Source organism: Nylanderia fulva, unplaced genomic scaffold (assembly GCF_048542155.1).
Source record: "Nylanderia fulva isolate GAGA-0341 unplaced genomic scaffold, ASM4854215v1 Scaffold501, whole genome shotgun sequence".
Lineage (NCBI taxonomy): Eukaryota > Metazoa > Arthropoda > Insecta > Hymenoptera > Formicidae > Nylanderia > Nylanderia fulva.
In genome coordinates this window covers 890-24084 of record NW_028190590.1, presented here as the reverse complement: position 1 = coordinate 24084, position 23195 = coordinate 890, and the positions used below count along the sequence as shown (strand labels likewise).

General features: G+C 39.0%; 3 protein-coding genes across 3 annotated transcripts; 2 read left to right on the top strand and 1 right to left on the bottom strand.

The window, feature by feature from the left end:
- Positions 1–810, top strand: LOC146721299 (uncharacterized). The gene has a single exon (XM_085487174.1). It carries the CDS (start codon positions 1–3, stop codon positions 808–810), a length of 810 nt encoding a protein of 269 aa, XP_085343300.1.
- A 14282-nt stretch (positions 811–15092) lies between these two features.
- Positions 15093–16436, top strand: LOC146721298 (uncharacterized). The gene has a single exon (XM_085487173.1). It carries the CDS (start codon positions 15093–15095, stop codon positions 16434–16436), a length of 1344 nt encoding a protein of 447 aa, XP_085343299.1.
- Positions 16437–18416: 1980 nt separating this feature from the next.
- Positions 18417–19271, bottom strand: LOC114935145 (uncharacterized). The gene has a single exon (XM_029307888.2). It carries the CDS (start codon positions 19269–19271, stop codon positions 18417–18419), a length of 855 nt encoding a protein of 284 aa, XP_029163721.2.
- Between the last annotated feature and the right edge of the window lie 3924 nt (positions 19272–23195).

Sequence of the window (23195 nt, the reverse complement as noted above, 5' to 3'; positions counted from 1 at the left end):
ATGACGCACCCGCCGACGGCAATACAGCCGATGGTACAGGCAAATTTCACCATCGAGTCTTTTGATCCGAAACAAGGCGCGTGGCGTCGATGGCTACAACGATTGGAAGAGGCGTTCACGCTTTTCCGGATTCCGGAAGCATCTCGAGTGCCGTACCTCTTACATTACATTGGTCCGACGGCGTTTGACATAGTGAGCAATAAAGTAGAGCCAGGCGATCCATACACAAAAACGTACAACGAATTGAAGCGATTATTGGCGGACGTGTACACGCCGGTTCCTCTCGAGATTACAGAAAACTTCCGTTTCCACCAACAAAAGCAGGCGGACGAGGAGACGATACAACAGTACGTCGCCGCACTGCATAAGCTCAGCATCAACTGCAATTTCGGGGACTACTTGCAAACTGCGTTGCGGAATCAATTTGTGTTCGGTTTATTAAGTAAACGAATACAATCTCGGCTTTTGGAGACGAAGGACCTCACCTTCGATAAGGCAGTGTTCGTTGCCACCGGCATGGAATTATCGGAACGAGACACCGACCAACTACATTCCAGGACCGAGGTCGCGGTGAACTACGTCAACAACAAAGCATCAAAACAAAGAGGACCTTGGGCGAGATCGCAGAAGCCGGCAACGAAGGACACAAATACAAGGAAAAACTTCAATAAACCTAAGGCACCAAATGTACGCGCTAACTCAAATACAAATGTAAATTGTTACAGGTGTGGAAAAGGACATCTGGCCACCAAATGCACGCTCAGCCGGGATATTGAGTGCAAGGGTTGCGGAATAAAGGGACATTTATAGGCCGTCTGTTTCTGTAACCGTGAGGCAAATCAGTTAAATGAGATCCTGTCTTTGGAACACACCGAGAACCGTAAAAAATTTTACACGACAGTAAAGGTAAACGGCATCCGGGTTACGTTCGAGGTAGACTCGGGGGCAGCCGTAACGATCATGAATTACGAACAAGCGATACGCCTTTTTACTAAAGTTGCCGTGCATAAAACAGACATTCAATTGAGTACGTACTCTAAACAGAAGGTAAAAATAGAAGGTTATATTACGGTTTCAGTACACTATCGAGGTGTTTGTTACGCGTTAAATATTTACTTAACAAAATTAACCAAAGAACCGTTGTTAGGGCGAGAATGGTTACGTAAATTTTTGGGTAAACGTCCATTGAGTACATTCCTTTGAGAGGCGAATACAAATACGGTACATTCCCTAGCAACAGTGCGTCAAAATAAATTACAGGAAATTTTGAGCAAATACCAGAATACGCTTACCCCGGGACTTTCGAGGATTACGGGATTACAGGCCCGCCTGTCTTTCAAGCCAGATACAAAACCGATTTTTTTAAAGTCGCAAAGCGTTCCCTTTAAACTTCTACCGCTAATAGAGCGAGAATTAAACGAGTTAGTCGAAAACGGAGTTTTCGAAAAAGTAAATTCATCGGAATGGGCAACACCGATTGTTCCGGTACTCAAAAAGAATAATTGAGTCCGCATTTGCGGCGATTACAGCGTTACAGTAAATCCGCAACTAGTAGTGGATGAGCACCCCTTACCAACCGTCGATGAGTTGTTCTCAACCTTGGCGGGGAGGGGGGGGAGGGTTACCTTTTCAAAGATTGATTTGCAACAAGCTTATTTACAATTAGAAGTAAATCTGGAAGATAGACCAGCGTTGACTTTAAACACTCCGAAAGGACTGTATCGTCCGACGCGTTTGATGTACGGTATCGCGTCGGCCCCCGCGATTTGGCAGAGAGAAATCGAGAATATCTTACGAGATATCCCCGGGGTCAGTGTATTCCTGGACGATATAAAGGTCAGCGGACCTACGGACGAGATACATTTAGAGCGTCTAGAGAAAGTGTTCGAACGTTTACAAAACTACAATTTGCGGATAAATACGGAAAAAAAAAGCGAATTTTTTAAAGAGAGCATAGAATTCTGCGGGTACAGGATTGATCGCGCGGGAATTCATAAAGAACACAAAAAGATAGAAGCAATGAACAATATGCCAAAACCAAAAATGTAACGGAAGTCAGAGCTTTCATCGGACTAATCAACTACTACGGTAGATTTATTAAAAATCTAAGTTCACTTCTGTACCCGCTAAATCGCCTTCTACAGAAAAATACTGCGTTCATTTGGCCAAAAGAGTGCGATACCGCTTTTTATGCTGCAAAAAAGGCTTTTCAAAGCGACAAATTCCTGGTTCATTACGATACAAAGCTACCGTTAATACTCGCCACCGATGCGAGCCCGTACGAGGTCGGGGCAGTACTGTCACACGTGTATCCAGACGGATCGGAGAGAGTCATTCAATACGCATCTAAAACACTCTCAGAAACTCAGAAAAAGTATTCTCAAATCGATAAGGAGGCGTTTGCTATCATTTTTGGAGTAAAGAATTTTCACCAGTGTTTATACGCGAACAAATTTACATTGTACACAGATCATCGCCCACTTGTTCAAATCTTTTCACCCGCAAAAAGCCTCCCATTGTACAGTACACTACGCATGCAACACTACGCGTTGTTCCTACAAGGATTTATTTACGACATTAAATACAAAAAATCAGAGCATCATGCAAACGCGGATTGTTTGTCCCGACTCCCGATCCGAGCTGGCGAACAATTAGAAATTGATGTAATAGATAGTTTCCAGGATAATGTACTTCAAACACTACCGACAACCGCAAAGAATCTGGCGGACGCGACGGATAAAGATAATACGTTAAGAGAACTTAAAACAGCCCTGGAGAGAGGCAAAGGAGTAACTGCAAACAGACGTTTTCAAATTCCAATGTCGGAATTTACCTTACATACGGGCGTAATTATGCGTGGACACCGAGTTGTGGTGCCACAGACGGAACGACGCCAGATTCTGAACGAGTTGCATACCGGACATTTCGGGGTGGTGAAAATGAAAGGTCTTACGAGAGGGCATTGTTGGTGGCCCGGAATTGACCAGGACATTGAGCGTTTAGTAGCTAGTTGCGAAGAATGTACCAAAACGCGAAACAACCCACCAAAAGTCGAAACCCACGTCTGGGAACCGGCAACATATCCATTCGAAAGAGTACACTTGGATTTTGCTGGGCCATTCATGGGTAAGCAATTCCTAGTAATGGTGGACGCGTACACGAAGTGGCCGGTAGTATATATATTACACAATATAACCGCTACATCTACAATAAAGAAATGTAGAGAAACTTTCGCGAATTTCGGAATACCGAAATACATCATCACAGACAATGGTCGCACGTTCGTTTTAAATGAATTTCAATCATATTTAAAGAAAAATGGCATTATTTAAAAAATGACAGCACCGTACAATCCGTCAACTAACGGACAAGCTGAAAGATTCGTCCAAATTTTGAAGAAAGCATTACCTAATGCAAACGCGAACCACGCGGACTTGGATGCCGCGTTACAAAGAATATTCTTACAATACCGGGTTATGCCACACAGTGGAACGAACGTGTCACCATCTCAGTTAATGTTTAATCGCCAAATAAAAACAAGATTGGATCTCATACATCCAAGCGAACAACCAAAAACTTTTGTAAATGCGAGTATAAAACGGCGAATTTTACGCGAGAGAGAAAGAGTCCAGTGTCGAAACTACATAGGAAAACAAAAATGGGTTTTCGGACACATACAGCGTAAAATAGGCATATTACATTACATGATTGTTTTAGATTGTAGTAGGATAGTGAAAAGACATATCGACCAAATCCGTAAGACGGAAAGAGCGGGTGAATAGCGAGCCAAATCTCGATGAATCGGGACCACTCGACGAAAACGCCACAGTACCGAATGTACGAAAAACAAGACGGCCGACAAATGACCCTGAACCGCAAGCGGAGCCAGATCTCCTTTTTCCACCGAACGGCACTCCTAGGCGTTCAGCGAGGGAAAGGAGAGAACCAGAGCGATGGGGTTATGCAGTCAAATAGAAGTTCCGTTTTCCCACTCTGTTTCTTTTTTTTGTTTGTTCAGCATACGCCATAGAATACGCGTTCCTTTTTAGTTCGTTTTTTTTGTTTTTTTTTTCTTTTTCTTCTTCGTTTCGCGTTTCCCTTTCAAACTCATTTACAAGCAGGAGAATGCTCTTAAGGAAGGGAAGTGTTAGATATATTCATAAGTTTTCAAAAGGATGCGCCGTCTTGTACTACTTGCGCGTCTAGCATTGGCGCAGTCGACCGTTCTGCGCCGAATCGGGACAGGTTCAGGCCCCCGAACTGCGCGCGTCTGGCCGACTTGACTTGGCCATTTGCGTTTAGCCTTGCGATGGAACCGCAAGTATTATATTTGAGTCACAAATATATATATCGTTATTAGTGAATTTACGGCACGGGTGTAATTCTCTATTTCCTACCTTCCACACTTTCCCGAATACATAACAATACCTACTTTTTTGCACAGTATAATAAGATCAATAAAAAAAACAGATAATTGTTAAAAAAAATATGTAATATTCAATATGCAGCAACCATACTTTTTTTATAAGCAACTGTGTTTTTTTACACTAATTCATTGGTCTCATTATTCCGTGCAAAAAAAGATATGATTACCGAAAATGGAATATTTTACAAAGATATTTTTCATTATATGTCAAAAAATTGTTAGCCTTTGTAACTCAAAAAATACTCCATAAAAAATAATGTTATTAGTGTTTTGGAATGCTCTCTAGATAAGCTACAAGAATATGTAATAAAAAATATAGGATTTCATCTAAGAAATTCAAGGTGACCTTATTCTGACCTTGGTAACGCAATCCAAGGTCAAACTGATAAGATCAATTAATAGATTTTTTACAATTTTTGTCTGAAACTTTTTTCTGTAAAACGTATACTTTTGGAACACCCTGTATATGTATATATACACATATATATCAATTTATTTAGCAATCTGTCTGTCTATCTATCGAACTATCTATCGATTTACCTATTTATCTATCTATCTATCTATCTATCTATCTATCTATCTATCTATCTATCTATCTATCTATATGTCTGTCTATCTATCTAGCTATCTATTTATCTATCTATCGATCTATCTGTCTCGATCTCTCTGTCTATTTTCTCTCTTCTACATTACATTCTTTCATACATGCACACGTATATAATAATTTTTTAAATATAATTTACATTACCAAAATAAAAATAATTAAATTTATAATCTAAAAATAGATAAAAATCTTTTATGAATATAATTGATTATAAAGTTGTAGTGTATAATTTTTGTAATAAATAAATGATTTATATGATTTATTCTCATCTAACTACTGCTCTGTTTTGATAATAATAGTGTTATTATCTATTCAATCTTGTTTGGGAAAAAATTAAATTTCCGTGATCCCCGCGCGCCTTCGATATACGCTCCTGAGAGCTCTCTGTAATTGTGTACATCGACAGTTTGTTATTGCGTCCACAAGGGCGAAGCGCCGAATTAGGAGAGAGTTTCCGCGTCTTTAAAAAGGAGCGATGCGGCACGGAAGGCGAGTCTGGTACGACGAGCCGTCCGGTAAACCCGAGAAGAACATTTGTGATCCGAAGAATAAAAATTAATTGCGACTGCCATATTAAGACAATCTTTCGTATTAAATAGTTAACGACGAACATCGAGCGTTCTCGACTGTATGTTGTAATTTCTTTACAAAAGGTCCCATTGAGTTCTGATTTAATCACATGCCAAACTGATCCCAATTGACTTCTTAGTTATAAAGAGTTGTCCTGTGATTACCTGAATTTGGTTCTTCTGGAATTTTGTGATTGTTGTTATGTCAAAGTTATATACAATATGGTCTGAGGAAGGCTCATTTTCGGGAGACCTTGCCAATCATTAATATCCGTCAGGTACTCCACTATTCACCACAGGCCAGTTCTCATTGGACTCAGCCTATTATATAGAGACACGTTGGTTCGTTTCCCAATGCTGTTCACATGTATAAACATTTTTTATTAAGGACACCTCGAGTACGTCCGCCTTTTCCGCGTCCGTTCTCTTTGCGTACCAAGTTTGGGAGTAAGCATTGGAGTTCCATTGATATGATCTTGTTCGTGGCTTTTGAACGTTTCTATTATAGTCTCCCACTTAGTTAATAAAATAGTTTTTAGTAGGCTCCATTGAAAATTGACAATAAACTGATACCAATATTAAGTTTACACTTTCATATTAACTATATGTGCTCAAGCTATATGTTGCGTACCCGTAAACCGATTTTCGATTTTGTGGAAGTTATTTCCTGGTTATATACAACTAATGCAGCTTTTGTATTTGTCACCCTTATTCAACTTTGAACAACCTTGACCAAGGTGAAGCCAAGCCTTTGACATTGCCTTGGAAATACGTATGTCTTGGTACAGACAACACATCAATGCCTTGTTCCTCTACTTTTAATCTTACTACTTCGTAGATGCCGTCGGCCGAACGGCCAACATTTGAAAGTATGTTAATCAATTATGTATAATCTATTTTATATTCTTTAGATTCAGTTAACTCTTAGATACTACTCCCGGGCATCTCTTGTCCACTTAACAGTATGATGTTTGCCTTTCTTTTAGCTTCCTTGTACAATTAGCGCAGACTGCAGATTTCTCTCTCTCGCCTGAGTCAATTGGTGCTTATATGGCCCCGGCCCCCCCCCACAGTGTCCAATTGGGGTGTCCTTTTCCTTGCAGTGTTTAGACACGTGGCCTAAGCCTAGTACCAACGGAAACACCTATCCCATTCTAATACTCATTCAACCTTGTACTGATCTCCAGTCTATATATCGTTCGTGCTCCAAGAGTTTTTCTTCTATCTCTCCTGTCACCTTCTATTACGCAGTTTTTAGTATTCTGGTTTTAAAACAAATGTGTTTTTATCTGTAGTTAACACACCTGCTTTTATTCTCCTGCTTGGCGATTCCAAGTTTTTCAACGTCTTTAGACCAAATTGTTCCATAAACTGCTCCTCGGTAGACCGTACTTTCTTTCTACTCATAATACTTCAACTGGGTCCAGTTTTTTCGTAGGCAGCTCTGTTTTTCAGCCCGCATTTCATTGTCTTCATAATTAGCTGGCTGTGATCTTTTTAATAATTTGTTTCCTCCACCTTCCGGTTCCACTAAATGCCTCAGTCTCCCACCTTTCTCATTCTTTTAATAATCCTTATTTCTTTAATTGAACGGATTCATTTTCCTTTGTAAGTTTGTTCTTTACATCCTCAAAACGTTAAATTGGTCCTTTTTCATATTAAAGCTTAACAATCATTAACCGAGAATAGTCCTTGAATCCGTTTTTTTAGTTATACGTTTGGATAATTTTCTTTTTTTTTTTCTGTTTCTAGTGATGCTGCTGTTCCGGACCATGATGAACGCCCACTGTTGAACATAGACATCGAACTGATAGAATTTTTATTTCAATGCCAAGGAAGTACCTTTAATTTTCTCTGCTCAACGATACTCTCCTTGTAATTCCCTTCTAGTAGCACCCACTTAGACAATATGAACTTAATGTATTCTTATTGATTTTAGTGTTTCATTAAAGAGAAACTCTTCTAGAGCTACTCTTTCAGATCTCACTTCTTCTAGCGTAACTTCCTTGTCGTCCTTTTTCAACTTTCGGTGAGCCTTTTTGTTCCAGTTTCTCTCTTTCCACACTATTCGCACTGCTTTTTTGAACAGGTTCAGAAAAATAAATACATCATTATCATCAGTTTCTCTGGTATTTTTTGAACTGGGGCGTTTTTGTCGTTTTTTTTTCAGCCGGAGAGTCGTATGCCTCCTCACCTTGTTCAAGCAAAGCGCTAAAGCAAGGCCTATTTATTCCTCCAGTTATTATTTTCGCCGATGGTGGTGGTGATCTGGGAATAGACTCCCTTCTCTTGAACGGGTCCTGTTCTTTATCTCCGGTTTGTGTTTCATCGTTAACTTTGGTTTGAGTGTATTTTTAGTTTTTTTTTTCATTTTTCTCCATTTTTCATCCCACGAGTATGGTAGGAACAAGTATCAAGTGATTCAGAGCCTCCATGATATCACCAAGCCTAGCTACTCTGGGGGGTCGGCAGGTACCCCAGAGGGAACGTTTGCGACCGGCGCTGTTTCACGTCTTCGTGGCCAAGCAGCCATCGGCACGTTGCCTTACACCTTGGCTTAAGACGTTTGGTGCATTCTTAGTCTGTCCTCTCCTTCCAAACTCATCCGGCAAGGTTGAACCTACCAGGGCATAACCCCCGCCGGCATGACTTCGAAGGTTTGTTCGCGTCGCATGCCCTAACATGCTCCTTCTCACTCCAATGCGCTCCAATACGTTCGTGTCACCGGAAACAAGATGGCGACTAGATGTTCGCGTCACGTTAGAGCATACTCTAAGGAGCAATTAGGAGCACGCTCTATTTGCCTCACCTTCGAAAGTGGTGCATTTGGGGCTATTTTATCGCGCATGCGTGTGAAGCTTGTACTGTAAACAGTATCCACTGCTCAAGAGTCGGGTAGTCCAATAACCTCGCTTTTATTATTCGGCTACGCCGTTACTGTCTTGATATTTCACAATGGAAACTTCTTTTAAGTATTCAGGTAAGAATTTTATATATGATGCTGATTACTTAAATACTCATAATACTTTTTATATTTTTACTTAATTAACTAATAAAATAAATTCTAAGAGATAGATTAAATGATTTTATTCTAAGATAATTTAAATTGCATAAATATTGTACTATATTAATAGTTTTATTTTTCAGCTGTGAAACCTAAACTGGTATCATTAAAATTAATTAAGCCTCCCCAGACTTTTGCGTGTACTTCTCTGTTGTAACTGCTACAACAAACTCGACACAGTTCCTAACCACAACTGCGCCTTTGGATTCTGTACTGAATAAAATAAGTTTTTCTACAATTCAACCTCAGACTATAATCCACGAGAGTCCTTCTGTTACAGTTCCTGTAACAAGCTCTATGCAGTACACACCTACAACTTTGTCTTCACTAGACTCTTCAATTGTGAATGCTTTACTAAATAAAGCAGGTCCTTCTGAAATTCAGCCTCAGATTAAAGTCCATGAGAGTTCTGACTGTTACGATTTCCTGTAACAAGCTTTATGCAAGCACACGCCTACATTGTGTCTTCATTGGACTCTTCAATTATAGACTCAGATAATGAAGAGAGAATACTTCTGTTGTCAATAATGATGGCTATTTTGATTATGAATAGAAAACATAATGTTGTTTTTTCAAGAGTATGAACAGCATGAAAAAAAATTCCAGAACAGAAAATATACAAAAGGAAGAGGCTATGTTTCAAGCGATAGCAGAATCCTTCACGAAAGGGTTATGTGAATGTACTAAAATCACATGAAAAATAAATTTAAATTGTTAAGAAGACTGGGATAAAACATGGATTCAAACAGGACCATGGGAAAAAATAGTCGGAAAAAGGCACTAAACCTCTTCCATTTAAAGAGTAAGTTCTATCTTGTGTTTTACCTGTATATAATTATACTTATTATTTATGTTTTGAATTAAAAACATTATAATTAATAGTTCAGTCGATTTGTTTTCATATTTTTATTTTGTCATTCTTACAATATTCTGTTTTTATTAAGTAGTTAGTATTATATTTAGTATTTAATAAGTAAGTAATAGAATACATATGTATCTTTACAGTGAAATGATAAACTTATTTGGAAAAAGTCACAGTGGAGTGGCCATCTTTTGTAGCTGGCCGCAATGGAATGGTTTCTCAAGAAGACATTTTGCAAAAGTGGTCAGTCAAAATTTGTCTCAGTGAGTAATCATCTCCTTAAATGTTTTTAATTCATTTCTAGATATATTTTTAGATATAATTTAAAATGTTTTCTATTATAGGAATGTAATGAAGAACAATCTTCTATTGCACTAGACTCGCCACCTTCGACACCATCTGCATTAACAGTCAATCTCAATCAGTAATAGGTAGCAGCAAATCGTCCATGACGGATAGCAGTTGCTCATCTTTAATAAATACAAAAGCAAAGTACGAGATGGCAAATTGGCGCATACTCTACAATCACTTAAGGAATCCATCTGTGCTGTGCTACAAGAGAAAGTGATGCCAAACAAGAAACACGTACCAAATACCTGACGGAGCTTAAAAAATGTAATGATTACAAATAGAACAATTACAATGCAAAAGAACCGAAAATAGATACTTACAAAGGCAAACTAAGATACTAGAGAGAAAATAGAAAGTACATAAAAACATACTCAACACAAGATTCATCAGACGAAGAAGATTAATAAGATATATAAAGACTGAAGGTTTACCTAAATTATATGTATACATAGACATTCATAAAGTTCTGCTTCCTTTGCCTACTTAAAGGAGAAAATGTAGTAAACACATTTATTAATCTTTCTACCATATAAATTCTGCGAAAGTACACATTTTTCCTGACAAGCATCTGTCAGATATAGTAATTATCAGAAATAGACACATTGTCTTTTAAAAAATGTTAATAAGATATTATCAAATTTATAAAATTTATGAACTTTATTAAAGTTTAATTTAATTTTTTTAAAAAGAAAAGTGTTTGGGTTTTACAAAAATTATTTTTAAATTGATCTAATTTAGACTTTTCATCATTGGAAAAATGTGAAACTCTACAGGTTAAAGGGTAAAAAAAAGCTAAAAAATGTACACATTTTCAATCACTTCATTTTTTACTTTAAACCAAATTACAAACTTTTGACTTTCCGTAAATAAATTAATGTTTTAAAAATTTTAAAAATTTTTGTTATTTTTTTTAAATTTTTTTTTCGTTGAAATTTTTTATTTTTTAATTTTTTTTTTAGTTTTTTTTTTTTTATTTTCTGTTTTTTTGATAAACCGTAAAAAAACTTATAAAGCTCGCAAAGAAAGCTACATTTACTTATTGAGTTCTTTTGTTAAAAAAGCGGGCATTTTTTTTTTGAGTTTTTTAATTGGAAAAAACTCTTTTATTTATCGAGTTTTTTTTTACTAATAAAGCAATTATTTTCTTGCAGTCAACGTACAAAACGTGTTGAAAATCAAAACTGTCATTTCTTTTTCAATTTACATTTTTTTGTTAATTATCGATAAAAAATCAAAAAAAATATATTTTCATTTCGTTTATTTTTTTCTTTTGTATGAAAAATAGGGGTATATAAAAATAAAGACTAAGTATGGATAAATTTTTTTCAAAATTGTTTTATTTTTTTCTTCATATTACAAAGAATTTATTTTTAAATTTAAATTCAAAATTTAATAATTTTTAATTAAATGAGCTAATAGAAAATATATAATCGTAAAATTTTAATTTTTATAAAGAATATATTTGTGTAAACGTTATGGTTTTTTATAACCCTTTAAACTATAATTTACATTGTTTCCTAATTTTTATAAAAAAAAAACATAAAATTTGAAAGCACTTTGATATTTTGTACATTAAATACTACTACAATTTTTTTTTGAACGACCGATTGATACAAACAGTATTGATATTTCGCGTTGACAACACCATACATTTTAAAAAAAAAATAAACATAATTTAAATATTAATATTAAACATAATATTTAAAAAAATTTTTGGATACTCTTATTCAAATCATCGTTGAAAAAATTGTCTACATAATTTGCTCTGAGATCGCGACCCCCCTTTTGTTGGCTACATATTACATAAAATTTATTTTATAAACTTTTACTTCAACCGTTAATAATTTTTAATTAAAATGAAGTGAATAGAGCTATCTAATCGTCAAATAATTCATATTATTAATAAATGAAATATAATTTGTGTAATCGTATAATGGTTATAATCGTTATAATCTTGAAACTATATAATTGTACAATTGGTTTCTAATTTTTAGAACGAAACAACATAAATATTTGAAATCACTTTGATGTTTTGTCCATTAAATACATATCATCCTTTTTTAATTGAACGACCAGATTGATACAATGCCTATGGATATGTCGACGTTGACAACGACACGATAGTCGATATTTAAAAAAATAATAAACATAATATTTAAATATTATAATTAGAACATAATATTTAAACAAATTTATTTGGATACGCTAAAATCATCGTTGAAACAGTTGTCTACATAATTCGTCTCTGAGATCGCGACCAGTCGATCATCATCCGGATGCTTCATTTCTATCTGCTGCTGGGACATTATGTAACAATACCTGCGCATTTATATCAGCATGGTTGTCGACTTCAAGGTTCTTCCATGTGTTGCAAATCATCCAAGTCAGCCAAATTGTGAAGAACGCAGCAAGCGAAGATGAATTTGACGATAAATTGCATATCCTCAACTTGAGGAAATATAACTGGCTGAAACGTTGTTTCAGTATTCCAAATCCATGCTCAACTGAAATTCCTGCATTGACTGTGTAATACGATTAAAATTTCTTTGGGCCTGTGTCAAATGTCCATTATCCCGATATGGAGTAATTAATTGGAGAAGGCATGGATATGCAGCATCTCCAAGAAGTAATGCTTCCATCTAAATAAAAGCAATGTATATTTAAAATTAACAGCTAAGGCTAAGGCTGCTTTTTGATATTCATTCTGGTTTGAAATCTATATTTTATATTATGTACTACAGATTTATAATACTGGCAGTAAATTCAAAAACGTAGCCTATGAAAAACATTACAGTGAAGTATATTTTAATCATAAATCATTACAGATATGGCAATGCATAGTCCAACAACAATCTACATACATAGAAATATTGAAAAATGTTCTTTTTTTAATCTCCTCCGGACTTTCGAATACAGAAACTTTGACGCATGGTCATAAATTTGTATATCAATAGACTCTTATATTAATCGCTCGTATATCAACGGAAAGGTTCGATCGTTCGAACCGACACACGACAACATATCGACCTTGTTCACCATCCCATGTGATAAGAGTCACGCTGTCACGTGTACTTTTATTTACTCCTATTCTTTTCGTCGCTCCGATTCGCCGAACAAACATCCGATCCCGAGAAAAGAGAGGATTCCGGGACGAAAACTCGGAACGCTCCGAAAACCGAGAATCAGATTCTGCGAACCGTGCTATCGTATCGATCAGCTGCAAATACAAGTAAACATAGTTCGTTGCCTGTCACACTTTCCTTTCGAGCCGAATCCCTCACGAGGCGGTAACAAGCCAACATCGATCAACAATAATTTGAATTCGAGCGACGACGCCGTCGCGCCACTGATATCGACAAAACATTTTTTGGTCTTCGAGCCGGATCGCTAACGAGAGAAGAGACAAATCGTGAAGTACATCCCATTACTTGTTGCTTTGCTGTTTGATCACGGACCTACGTTGTTTAACGCAGCAGCCGCCATCCATAATGGCTACCACCGCAAACGCTTTTGGAGGCACCAGCTCGACCTTGTTAGATCGGTTGCAAATGCCGTATCAATTTCCAAAACTCGGCCACCCAGATGACCCGTCCACGTGGCTGCAAACCGGATGGAACGCGTCAATGAACAGTTCCGGGAGATTCGCGGGGGGTCACACGCCAAGCTGTTATTCCTCGCCGAGGGCCGCTACGAAGACCACGCAATCGATTACTACCGAGGAGCTGTTCAACAATCCGAGGTCCAGATGATGCTCTGGCCCTTGCTTACTTGGCCGAAATTTGCCAACCTCCCATTGCCGCCCCGCACATCACATCATTGACGCTTCCGAACGGGCAAATTACACGATTATCATCATGGTCCGCCCCCGTTCCTCCGCGTTTACCGCGAATCGAATTAACCGAAATTTGACGGTCTTCTAGAGCGATTGGAACGTTCCGGAAGATTTAAGCAATGGGAATTGACGAATCCCGATTTAACAAATGTAGAAACGCCTGCATTACTTATGTCCAATCGTTACGGAGGCCAGCACTGTCGCTGAGTCACTTAGCCGGCAACCGATGGCGAATTTCGAAGTCGCGTGGCAAATCTTATCGTCGCGCTTGAAAATCAACGTCGAATCGTCAACTCCCATCTTCAAATTTTATTCTCGTTACCGTCGGCAACGCATGAAACCGCGAAAGAGTTGCAGACTCTGCGGGACACAACCAATACCACCGTACAAGCGCTGAAAAATCTAAAACGTCCCGTCGATACGTGGGAGCGATGTTCTCGTGTTCCTCGTTTCGCAAAAACCGACAAAGCTTCGAGAAAAGCGTGGGAATTAAAAATGAGCGAATCGCAAAATTTACCGTCCTATTCTCAACTCGACAAATTGTTTAGAGTCTCGCATTCGCGCGTTCGAAGTTATCGCCCCGACGAAAAACATCGAGTCAGACCGAGACTACCCTCGTCAAAATTAAAATCGGCCAAATCCGTAGCATCACATACAACGGCGTGAAGTTCGAATGCCCGGTCTGTAAGGGCCATCATCGTTTATTTCAATGTACACAATTTGCCTGCTTATACGCCGGAGCGCCCGTTTCGAATTTATTAAATCGAACCGCCGTTGTTAAATTGTTTCGCGGCAAACCATGCGTTAAAGGATTGCACCAACAGCATCGTTGTCGAGAATGTAAGCAAAAGCATCACACTCTCCTTCACTCACCTTGGAACCACGCAAAGTTACCGTATGCTGAATCGTCACATTCAAAAGAAGAGACGAAAAAAGACCAAGACAAAAACGTTGTCGCTCTTACCCTAACACGTTCAATGCCAGCTATTCCGCCGTTCTGCTCGCTACAGCGCGCGTCCGCGTACATTCCGCGCACGGTCGCTTCATTCCCGCTCGCGCGCTTATCGATCCAGGATCGGCTGTGACACTCATTACGGAGAATCTTGCGCAATTACTCCGTCTTCCTTGAGTAAAGCAAAATTTAAGCGTTACTGGCGTTGGTCAAACAAAAACTTCCGCACGCTACGCAGCAAATATCAAAATTAGTCCCGTAAAAAGTAACAATCCCGCGTATTCGACGACGGCTTTAATATTGTGTTCGCTCGCGGAATACGTGCCACCTCCCGTTGCGTCTCACACTAAGTGGACGCACCTCGACGCCCTCGAATTAGCCGATCCTGATTTCCTGAGTCCTACGCCAATCGATATAATAATTGGAGCCGATATGTATGGAAATATTCATCGCGACGGTTCACACAAGGGAACACCACACGAACCGTTCGCGCAGAATACCGCGTTCGGCTGGATTCTCTCGGGTCCTACCGTCGAAACCTGCCCCCGCAATTCCGTACCCGCATATCATACTAACATTTCACCTAATCTTGAGCATACCTTAAAACAGTTCTGGGAACTCGAAGATATCCCAGCCCGCGTTCATCCGAGTCCGGAAGACACCCAATGTGAGGAGCATTTTGTGACGACTCACTACCGCACCATGGAAGGACGCTACGTCGTGCGTCTTCCCTTTAGAAATGGCCCGCCTCGCGACCTTGGAGACTCTCGATTCGCCGCGTTGAAGAGTCTCGAACGGCTCGAACGTCGTTTTCGAACCGACCCATCGTTAGCAACGGAATACACCGCATTCCTTACCGAGTACGCAAACCTAGGTCATATGACTAAGATAAATCCTACCGAATTTCCCGCCCAAGCTCCCGCGTACTACATTCCACACCGTGCCGTGATCCGTGAACATAGCAATACAACCCGACTTCGTGTTGTGTTTAACGCGTCGTGCAACACCGCCACCGGCAAATCATTAAATAGCGCTCTTCATGTAGGAGCAAAATTGCAAACCGATCTAGTAGCGGTCGTCCTCCAATGGCGACAACCTCGATTTGCACTATCAGCGGACATCGCCAAAATGTATAGGCAGATTTTAGTACACCCTCTCGATACGAAGTATCAATGCCTCTTATGGCGATCGTCTCCGACGGCTCAGGTCGACGAATACCGACTTCTTACCGTCACTTACGGCACAGCCGCTGCCCCATTCTTGGCCTTGCGAGTCTTACGGCAATTAGCCGAGGACGAAAGCTCACAGTTTCCGCTCGCGGTACCGGTTCTATTACAGCAAACGTACGTCGACGACTGTACTTTCGGCGCCGACGACCTTGAAACTGCCAAACAAACACGAGATCAGTTAATTTCGTTGCTATCTCAAGGCTGTTTTCGTTTGCGTAAGTGGGCGAGCAATTGCCCTACGCTCCTTGAAGATCTCGATCCTTCCGACCATGGACTCGCAACCAACAAAGATTTGCACGATCACGATTCCATTAAAATTCTCGGAGTTACCTGGAAACCGGAACACGATATCTTCACCTTTCAAGTTTCGAATTTAATAACAGTCGCGAAAACTAAGCGCGGAATATTATCAGTCATCGCGCAACTCTTCGACCCACTCGGGTGGGTAGCTCCCGTTATCGTAACCGCGAAAATTTTCCTGCAGCATCTCTGGTTGACGAAGTCTGATTGGGATGACGAGCTTCCCGCCGAGATGTTGCGCAAATGAGAAACATTTCAATTGACGTTGCCTCTCCTTGAGCAGTTAACTATTCCGCGCTGGACGCAGTATCATCCGAACAACAGAATTGAATTACACGGATTCGCAGACGCCTCCACGCGAGCGTATGCGGCAGCGCTTTACCTCCGTGTCATTTCGGGCGACGGTTGCATTACCAATACTCTGATCCTCGCTAAGTCTAAAGTCGCGCCGCTCAAAACCATTAGCGTCCCGCGTTTGGAGCTTTGCGCTGCGCTCCTACTAGCACAACTCATAGATTTCGCTCGTTCTGCTCTTCACCTTCCCGATATCGATTATTGGTGTTGGAGCGATTCCATGGTCGTCCTCGCTTGGATACGTCAAAGTCCCTCGCGGTGGAAGACGTTTGTCGCGAATAGAGTCTCAAAAATGCAACAGCTTCTTCCCAATGGAAAATGGAATCACGTGCCCACGCACGACAACCCCGCAGATTGCGCATCTCGCGGTACCGACCCTGCCTCTCTTATTAATCACCAACTTTGGTGGCACGGCCCACCATGGTTATCACATTCGTTCCGATCAATGGCCAGTCATATCCGACATCCCGGCAACGCATAGTGAATTACGCGATTCAAAAGCTTGCGCGACATGCTCGGTAAACCATTGGGAGCTTGAATCCCGATTTTCCTCGTGGCCGAAATTACTGCGCGTCACCGCGTATATCCTTCGTTTCGTTCGCAACGCTCGTACCCAGACGAAAACACAATGCGATGCCTCTCACTCGCACCCGCATGCTCTCCGGTCCGATGAGCTGGTCGCCGCTCATAATTTTTGGATTCGACGGATTCAACTCAATCTATTTGCTGACGACATAGCTCGCCTAAAACAACTACGTTGCGTCTCAAAAACTAGTCCATTTGCTTCACTTTCTCCTTACATAGACAGAGACAGCTTGTTACGCGTTCGAGGCCGATTAAAGCACGCAAGCCTGTCAGATGACGCTAAACATCCGCTAATTTTAAAATCACATCCATTGGTCCACCTCCTTATTAAACAGATTCATGTTGCGGCCCTACACGCCGGTCCGCAACTCACACTCACGCTCCTGCGACAATAGTATTGGCTAATTCGCGCTCGCGCCAATGTGCGTACCGTCCTCTACCAATGTATTGTGTGCACACGGGAGAATGCACGCGTGCCCGAACAGCTTATGGGCGACCTGCCGGATTTCCGCGTGAACCCGACTTCACGCGCCTTTAATCATACCGGCGTCGATTACGCGGGTCCGTTACTAGTGCGTACGACTAAAGGTCGTGGTCATAAAGCCCAGAAGATTTGCCAATATTTTGTGGAAGTATGAACTTATTACATTCATAATTAATTACTGTATTTTAATCAAATATTTTTATATTTCTTATTCAATTCGGTTAAAATCGTAGATATTTTGTAGATATGAACTGGTAATTATCTATAGTTTCTGTTATCGATATCAGTAGGCGCGACGGCGTCGCTCTAATTCAAATTATTGTTGATCGACTGGTGGCTTGTACAGCCTCGTAAAGGCTCGCTCCGAGAGGAAAGTGATTACAGCAACGAACATATGTTTACTTGTATTTGCAGCTGATCGATAGCACGGTTCGCAGAGATCTGATTCTCGGTTTTCGGGAGCGTTCCGAGTTTTCGTCACGGAATCCCCTCTTTCTCGGGATCGGATGTTTGTTTCGGCGAATCGGAGCGACGAAAGAATAGGAATAAATAAAATGTACACGTGACAGCGTGACTCTTATCACATGGGATGGTGAACAAGGTCGATAATGTTGTCGTGTGTCGGTTCGAACGATCGAACCTTTCCGTTGATATACAAGCGATTAATATAAGAGTCTATTGATTATACAAATTTATGATATGCGTCAACATACCGTCCGCCTCGAATGTGATTGACATTCGATATGAATACAATATTTGCGGTCAATGAAATTTAACGTAAATTTACAATATTCAATCGGACAGTTACAATCCAATGCCGCCCACCATGGCGGAATGATGTTCGCTATCATTGTTGATGTCGACCGGAAGAAAACAAAGTTTTGTAATGGGGCGCTTGAACTCGGATTCAGCCGTTTTAACAGTAACGACTCGAACGAGCCGATCGCTGCCTGGATGGCATTTAACTATACGCCCAAGCTTCCATCGACTTGGAGGGGCAAGTGGATCGCGAAGTAAGACTAATCTACCGGGTGTGGCTAGAGTTTGTACAGAACGCCATTTAGGGCGTTGTTGTAAGGTATTCAAATACGTATCTTTCCATGCCTTCCAGACGCGTTCGCTTAATTGCTGCACTAGTTGCCAGCGAGATAAACGATTTTCGGCGAGTTCGAGTAAGCTCGGCTCCGGGATCGAGCTTAAGGATGCGCCGATCAAAAAATGACCCGGAGTCAGAGCGGTATAATCGTCTAAAGCGTCGGACACGGAAGCGATGGGACGAGAATTTAAGAAAAGTTCGATACGGCATAGTAATGTGGTTATCTCTTCGAACGTTAAGGTGTGCGTTCCAATAGCGCGTTTAATGTGATGTTTCACAGAGCGTACGGCAGCCTCCCATAGGCCTCCGAATTGCGGCGCAGCGGGAGGTATGAAATGCCATGCAGTATTTTCTTGAGCTATGTAATTTTGAAATGCTGGATCACGCGTGGCTGCATGGAAGGAGGCCGTAAGCTCTTGATCGGCACCTTGAAACGTGGTACCGTGATCGGAGTACATTGCATGCGGAATGCCACGACGTGCGGTAAAACGATGATACGCGGCAAGGAACGACGCGGTAGTATAATCCGATACTGCGTCTAGGTGCAGTGCTTTCGTGGTCATGCATACAAAAATTGCGAGGTAAGCTTTTTGGGCTTTATGACCACGACCTTTAGTCGTACGTTAAGGTGTGCACTAGTAACGGACGCGCGTAATCGACGCCGGTATGATTAAAGGCGCGTGAAGTCGGGTTCACGCGGAAATCCGGCAGGTCGCCCATAAGCTGTTCGGGCACGTGTGCATTCTCTCGTGTGCACACAATACATTGGTAGAGGACGGTACGCACAGTGGCGCGAGCGCGAATTAGCCAATACTGTTGTCGCAGGAGCGTGAGTGTGAGTTGCGGACCGGCGTGTAGGGCCGCAACATGAATCTGTTTGATAAGGAGGTGGACCAATGGATGTGATTTTAAAATTAGCGGATGTTTAGCGTCATCTGACAGGCTTGCGTGCTTTAATCGGCCTCGAACGCGTAACAAGCTGTCTCTGTCTATGTAAGGAGAAAGCGAAGCTAATGGACTAGTTTTTGAGACGCAACGTAGTTGTTTTAGGCGAGCTATGTCGTCAACAAATAGATTGAGTTGAATCCGTCGAATCCAAAAATTATGAGCGGCGACCAGCTCATCGGACCGGAGAGCATGCGGGTGCGAGTGAGAGGCATCGCATTGTGTTTTCGTCTGGGTACGAGCGTTGCGAACGTTATATCACGCATTTTTTGACGCTTTGTTTCAGGATCCTTTTGGTACTGATCACGCACCATCTGAAGTTTTGTTTCAGGATCCTTATGGTACTGATCACGCACCATCTGACGTTTTGTTTCAGAATCCTTATGGTACTGATCACGCATCATCTGACGTTTTGTTTCAGGATCCTTATGGTACTGATCACGCACCATCTGACGTTTTGTTTCAGGATCCTTATGGTACTGATCACGCACCATCTGACGTTTTGTTTCAGGATCCTTATGGTACTGATCATGCATTATCTGACGTTTTGTTTCAGGATCCTTATGGTACTGATCACGCATTATCTGACGTTTTGTTTCAGGATCCTTATGGTACTGATCACGCATTATCTGACGTTTTGTTGCAGGATTCATAAAATATTTTTCTTTGTGAGAAAAAGCATCTTTTTCGATTCGTTTCGAACGCTGTTCCTCAGTTTCCTTACTACGTGCAAGTCTTTTTCTCAGTGCATCCCTCTCTCGTCTTTTCAATGTCTCCAACGGCAGTAGCGTTAATGGAGCAATTGAATCATAGAGGTACGGAAAATGAGTTATTGTTTGTTTTTCAAACATTGCGGACAAATGAGGTCTTAGCAACGATTGATTATACGTCACGATGCAAGGATTTACGCCAAACAGAATAGATGTAACAATCGCAATTGCCATAGGACCACAATTATAACCGTCACCTTGCGACTGAACTTTAGGAAAAACTATTAGATTGTTTTGACAATCATGAAAGGGAAATAATCTGTCCACAAAAATTCGAATTTCTCCATTCAAATTATGTATATTTGCATTACGACTACCTTCATGAGAATCATATATAATAATAGATTTTGCATCGTAATGGCAAGCAACCCAATGTCCACCACCAAAATCACTGTGCAGTATTTGCAAATGCTTCTTCTTTGAATTATTCAGTGGAACAATCTGATCGGGAAATATTGTCAACCATACAGGTCGAGGTGCATAATCAGAATTGCTCTCGAGTAGCGCATGGAAACTGTCTATCATCGTTTCCGTCAACCATTCTTTGAAAGCCAAAATATTCTTTTCCTTATTGCCATAATGGAACTTGTGACACTGATGATCCATTTTCAGTTGTTTGGGACAGTTTTAGTTATAGATATACGGCGTTTGGGGCAGCCTTCTAGTGATGCAAGTATCAAATAAGATTTTTCTAATTAGACGCCTAGAGCAGGCGAAAGGTCTGAGATATTGCAGACTAAAATGCTACAAAAGCGAATACTGTTAATTTGGATGTGTAATAGACCCAAAACAAAAATACTTTTTCTAATTGTATAGGCGCCACGGGCAAGCCAAAAATCTGCGCTATTACAGACGAAAACGCTATAATAGCGAATAATTTTAGTTTGGATACGTAATAGGCCGAACAAAATTAATTTTTGTAATTGGATGCAGGCGTCTAGGGCAAGCCAAAATTCAGCGCTATTAGCAGCCGATGTTCTAATTCAGCGCTTATGGCAGCTTTTATACAGCGCCTGAGCAGCCGATTAATTTTTTTTTATTTTTCCGGATCTGTAAAATAAAAAAGTTATATAAATACATTATAAATTATTTTAATAAACATATGCAAAGATTCAAAATTATTACACTAATTAAACAATACTTCAGAAACTGCAGTTAAAAAGAAATGAAATTACATCTGTTCATTTTTCTTTTGTATAGTACTTGTAATTCACGTAATCACATTGACACGTCAAAATAGTATTTATTTATTATTATTGTAAATAAATCATCATTGCAGTAGACCTAAAATTTCTTAAAATTAAAAATCATAATCGAAAATTTGAAGTAAATCTAATTTTTTTTATAAATAGAAATATTCTATTTTTTTTTAATTTATCGATTCTTCACTATATATTTGATTCAATAATCTTACCTCAAGATTTTTATGCACAAAATGATGAATACCAATCGAAGTTAAATGCCTATCTTTGTTTTCCCTTTAAACTAAACAACTTTTGTCTGAAATTTTCCTATATACTTTCGAGATATTTAATAAGTACAAAATTTACTTATGAAATAGGTATTTCTGTACAAACAAGATTTATAAATACAGGATTTACTTACAGATTAAACAAGAATTTTTAAGAGGCATTGATGATTTATTGATAATAAAACTTCCTACGACATTTAAATAAACTTGTTAAATATGCAAGACGAAAAAATGTTTCAAACAAACACCATAGGATTTGAAGAAAGACAGATGATGCTGATATTCATTTGACCTTGCAGAGATCTTGAAAATTCCTGTTAACGTTAACCCACTAAACATGAAATATACATGCAATGTTTCAAATTGTTTCATTTAGATTTCAAATGATACATTTTACGTATTTGTTTTTGATATAATTCATAAATGTTACAATTGAAATATTTCATCATAGTATATATTAAAAATATTTCAAATGAAATATCTCAATTGATATATATTTAAAACATTCCAAAGTTATCGTTTTAGGTATATTTACAAAATAATAGTAAAATAAATATTTATGTACACGATTAGATAATCGCTTACATAATTTGGAAAATGGCAATCACGTATTACATTCAAATTGTGTTTATTTATTATAAATAAATTATTAGAGAGAAATATTGAAAAATATTGAATAACATAATTAGAATACGTTGTATATAAATATTTATATAAATGGTCTTGTTTTAAAATTGTATTATTATTTAAATGCTTAGAATGTATATATTTTGTTATTATATATTTATTTATATATTTATATTTTTTTATATTGAAAAGATTCATTTTTCTTTTTCCTTTTTTTAAATTAATAAATTTTATTAAATATTTGTTTGCCAATTAAACAAAAATGTAATCGTACACCAGCAATTACTTTTCAAAATATTATTTTTCTTGTGTGTGAATAGTTTCATATAATATCTGGATTGCAAATATATATTGTTAATAATAATAGTTTTGTTGCATATCTATTATGCATATAATTTGGAAATAATATAATTTAATAATTAAAAATTGCAAACAGAATAATATATTCACATATTTATATTTATTATATTATATCTGCACATATTCATATTGATGAGATAATTGTTTATTATATAAAATCATGTGCGTGATAATTAAATATTTTCTATGCAATCAAATTAATAAGGAATATAATGATTTAACATGATTATATTCTAAATCTGTTGGTGAAAACGTTACGTGCAACAAATATATACAATTTAAGTTATTAAAATTTTATTATTTTTGTAAAATAT

Bases quoted from the DNA above. Each gene is read 5' to 3' on its own strand.
- LOC146721299 (XM_085487174.1), top strand. From the start codon at position 1: ATGACGCACCCGCCGACGGCAATACAGCCGATGGTACAGGCAAATTTC.
- LOC146721298 (XM_085487173.1), top strand. From the start codon at position 15,093: ATGTATGGAAATATTCATCGCGACGGTTCACACAAGGGAACACCACAC.
- LOC114935145 (XM_029307888.2), bottom strand. From the start codon at position 19,271: ATGACCACGAAAGCACTGCACCTAGACGCAGTATCGGATTATACTACC.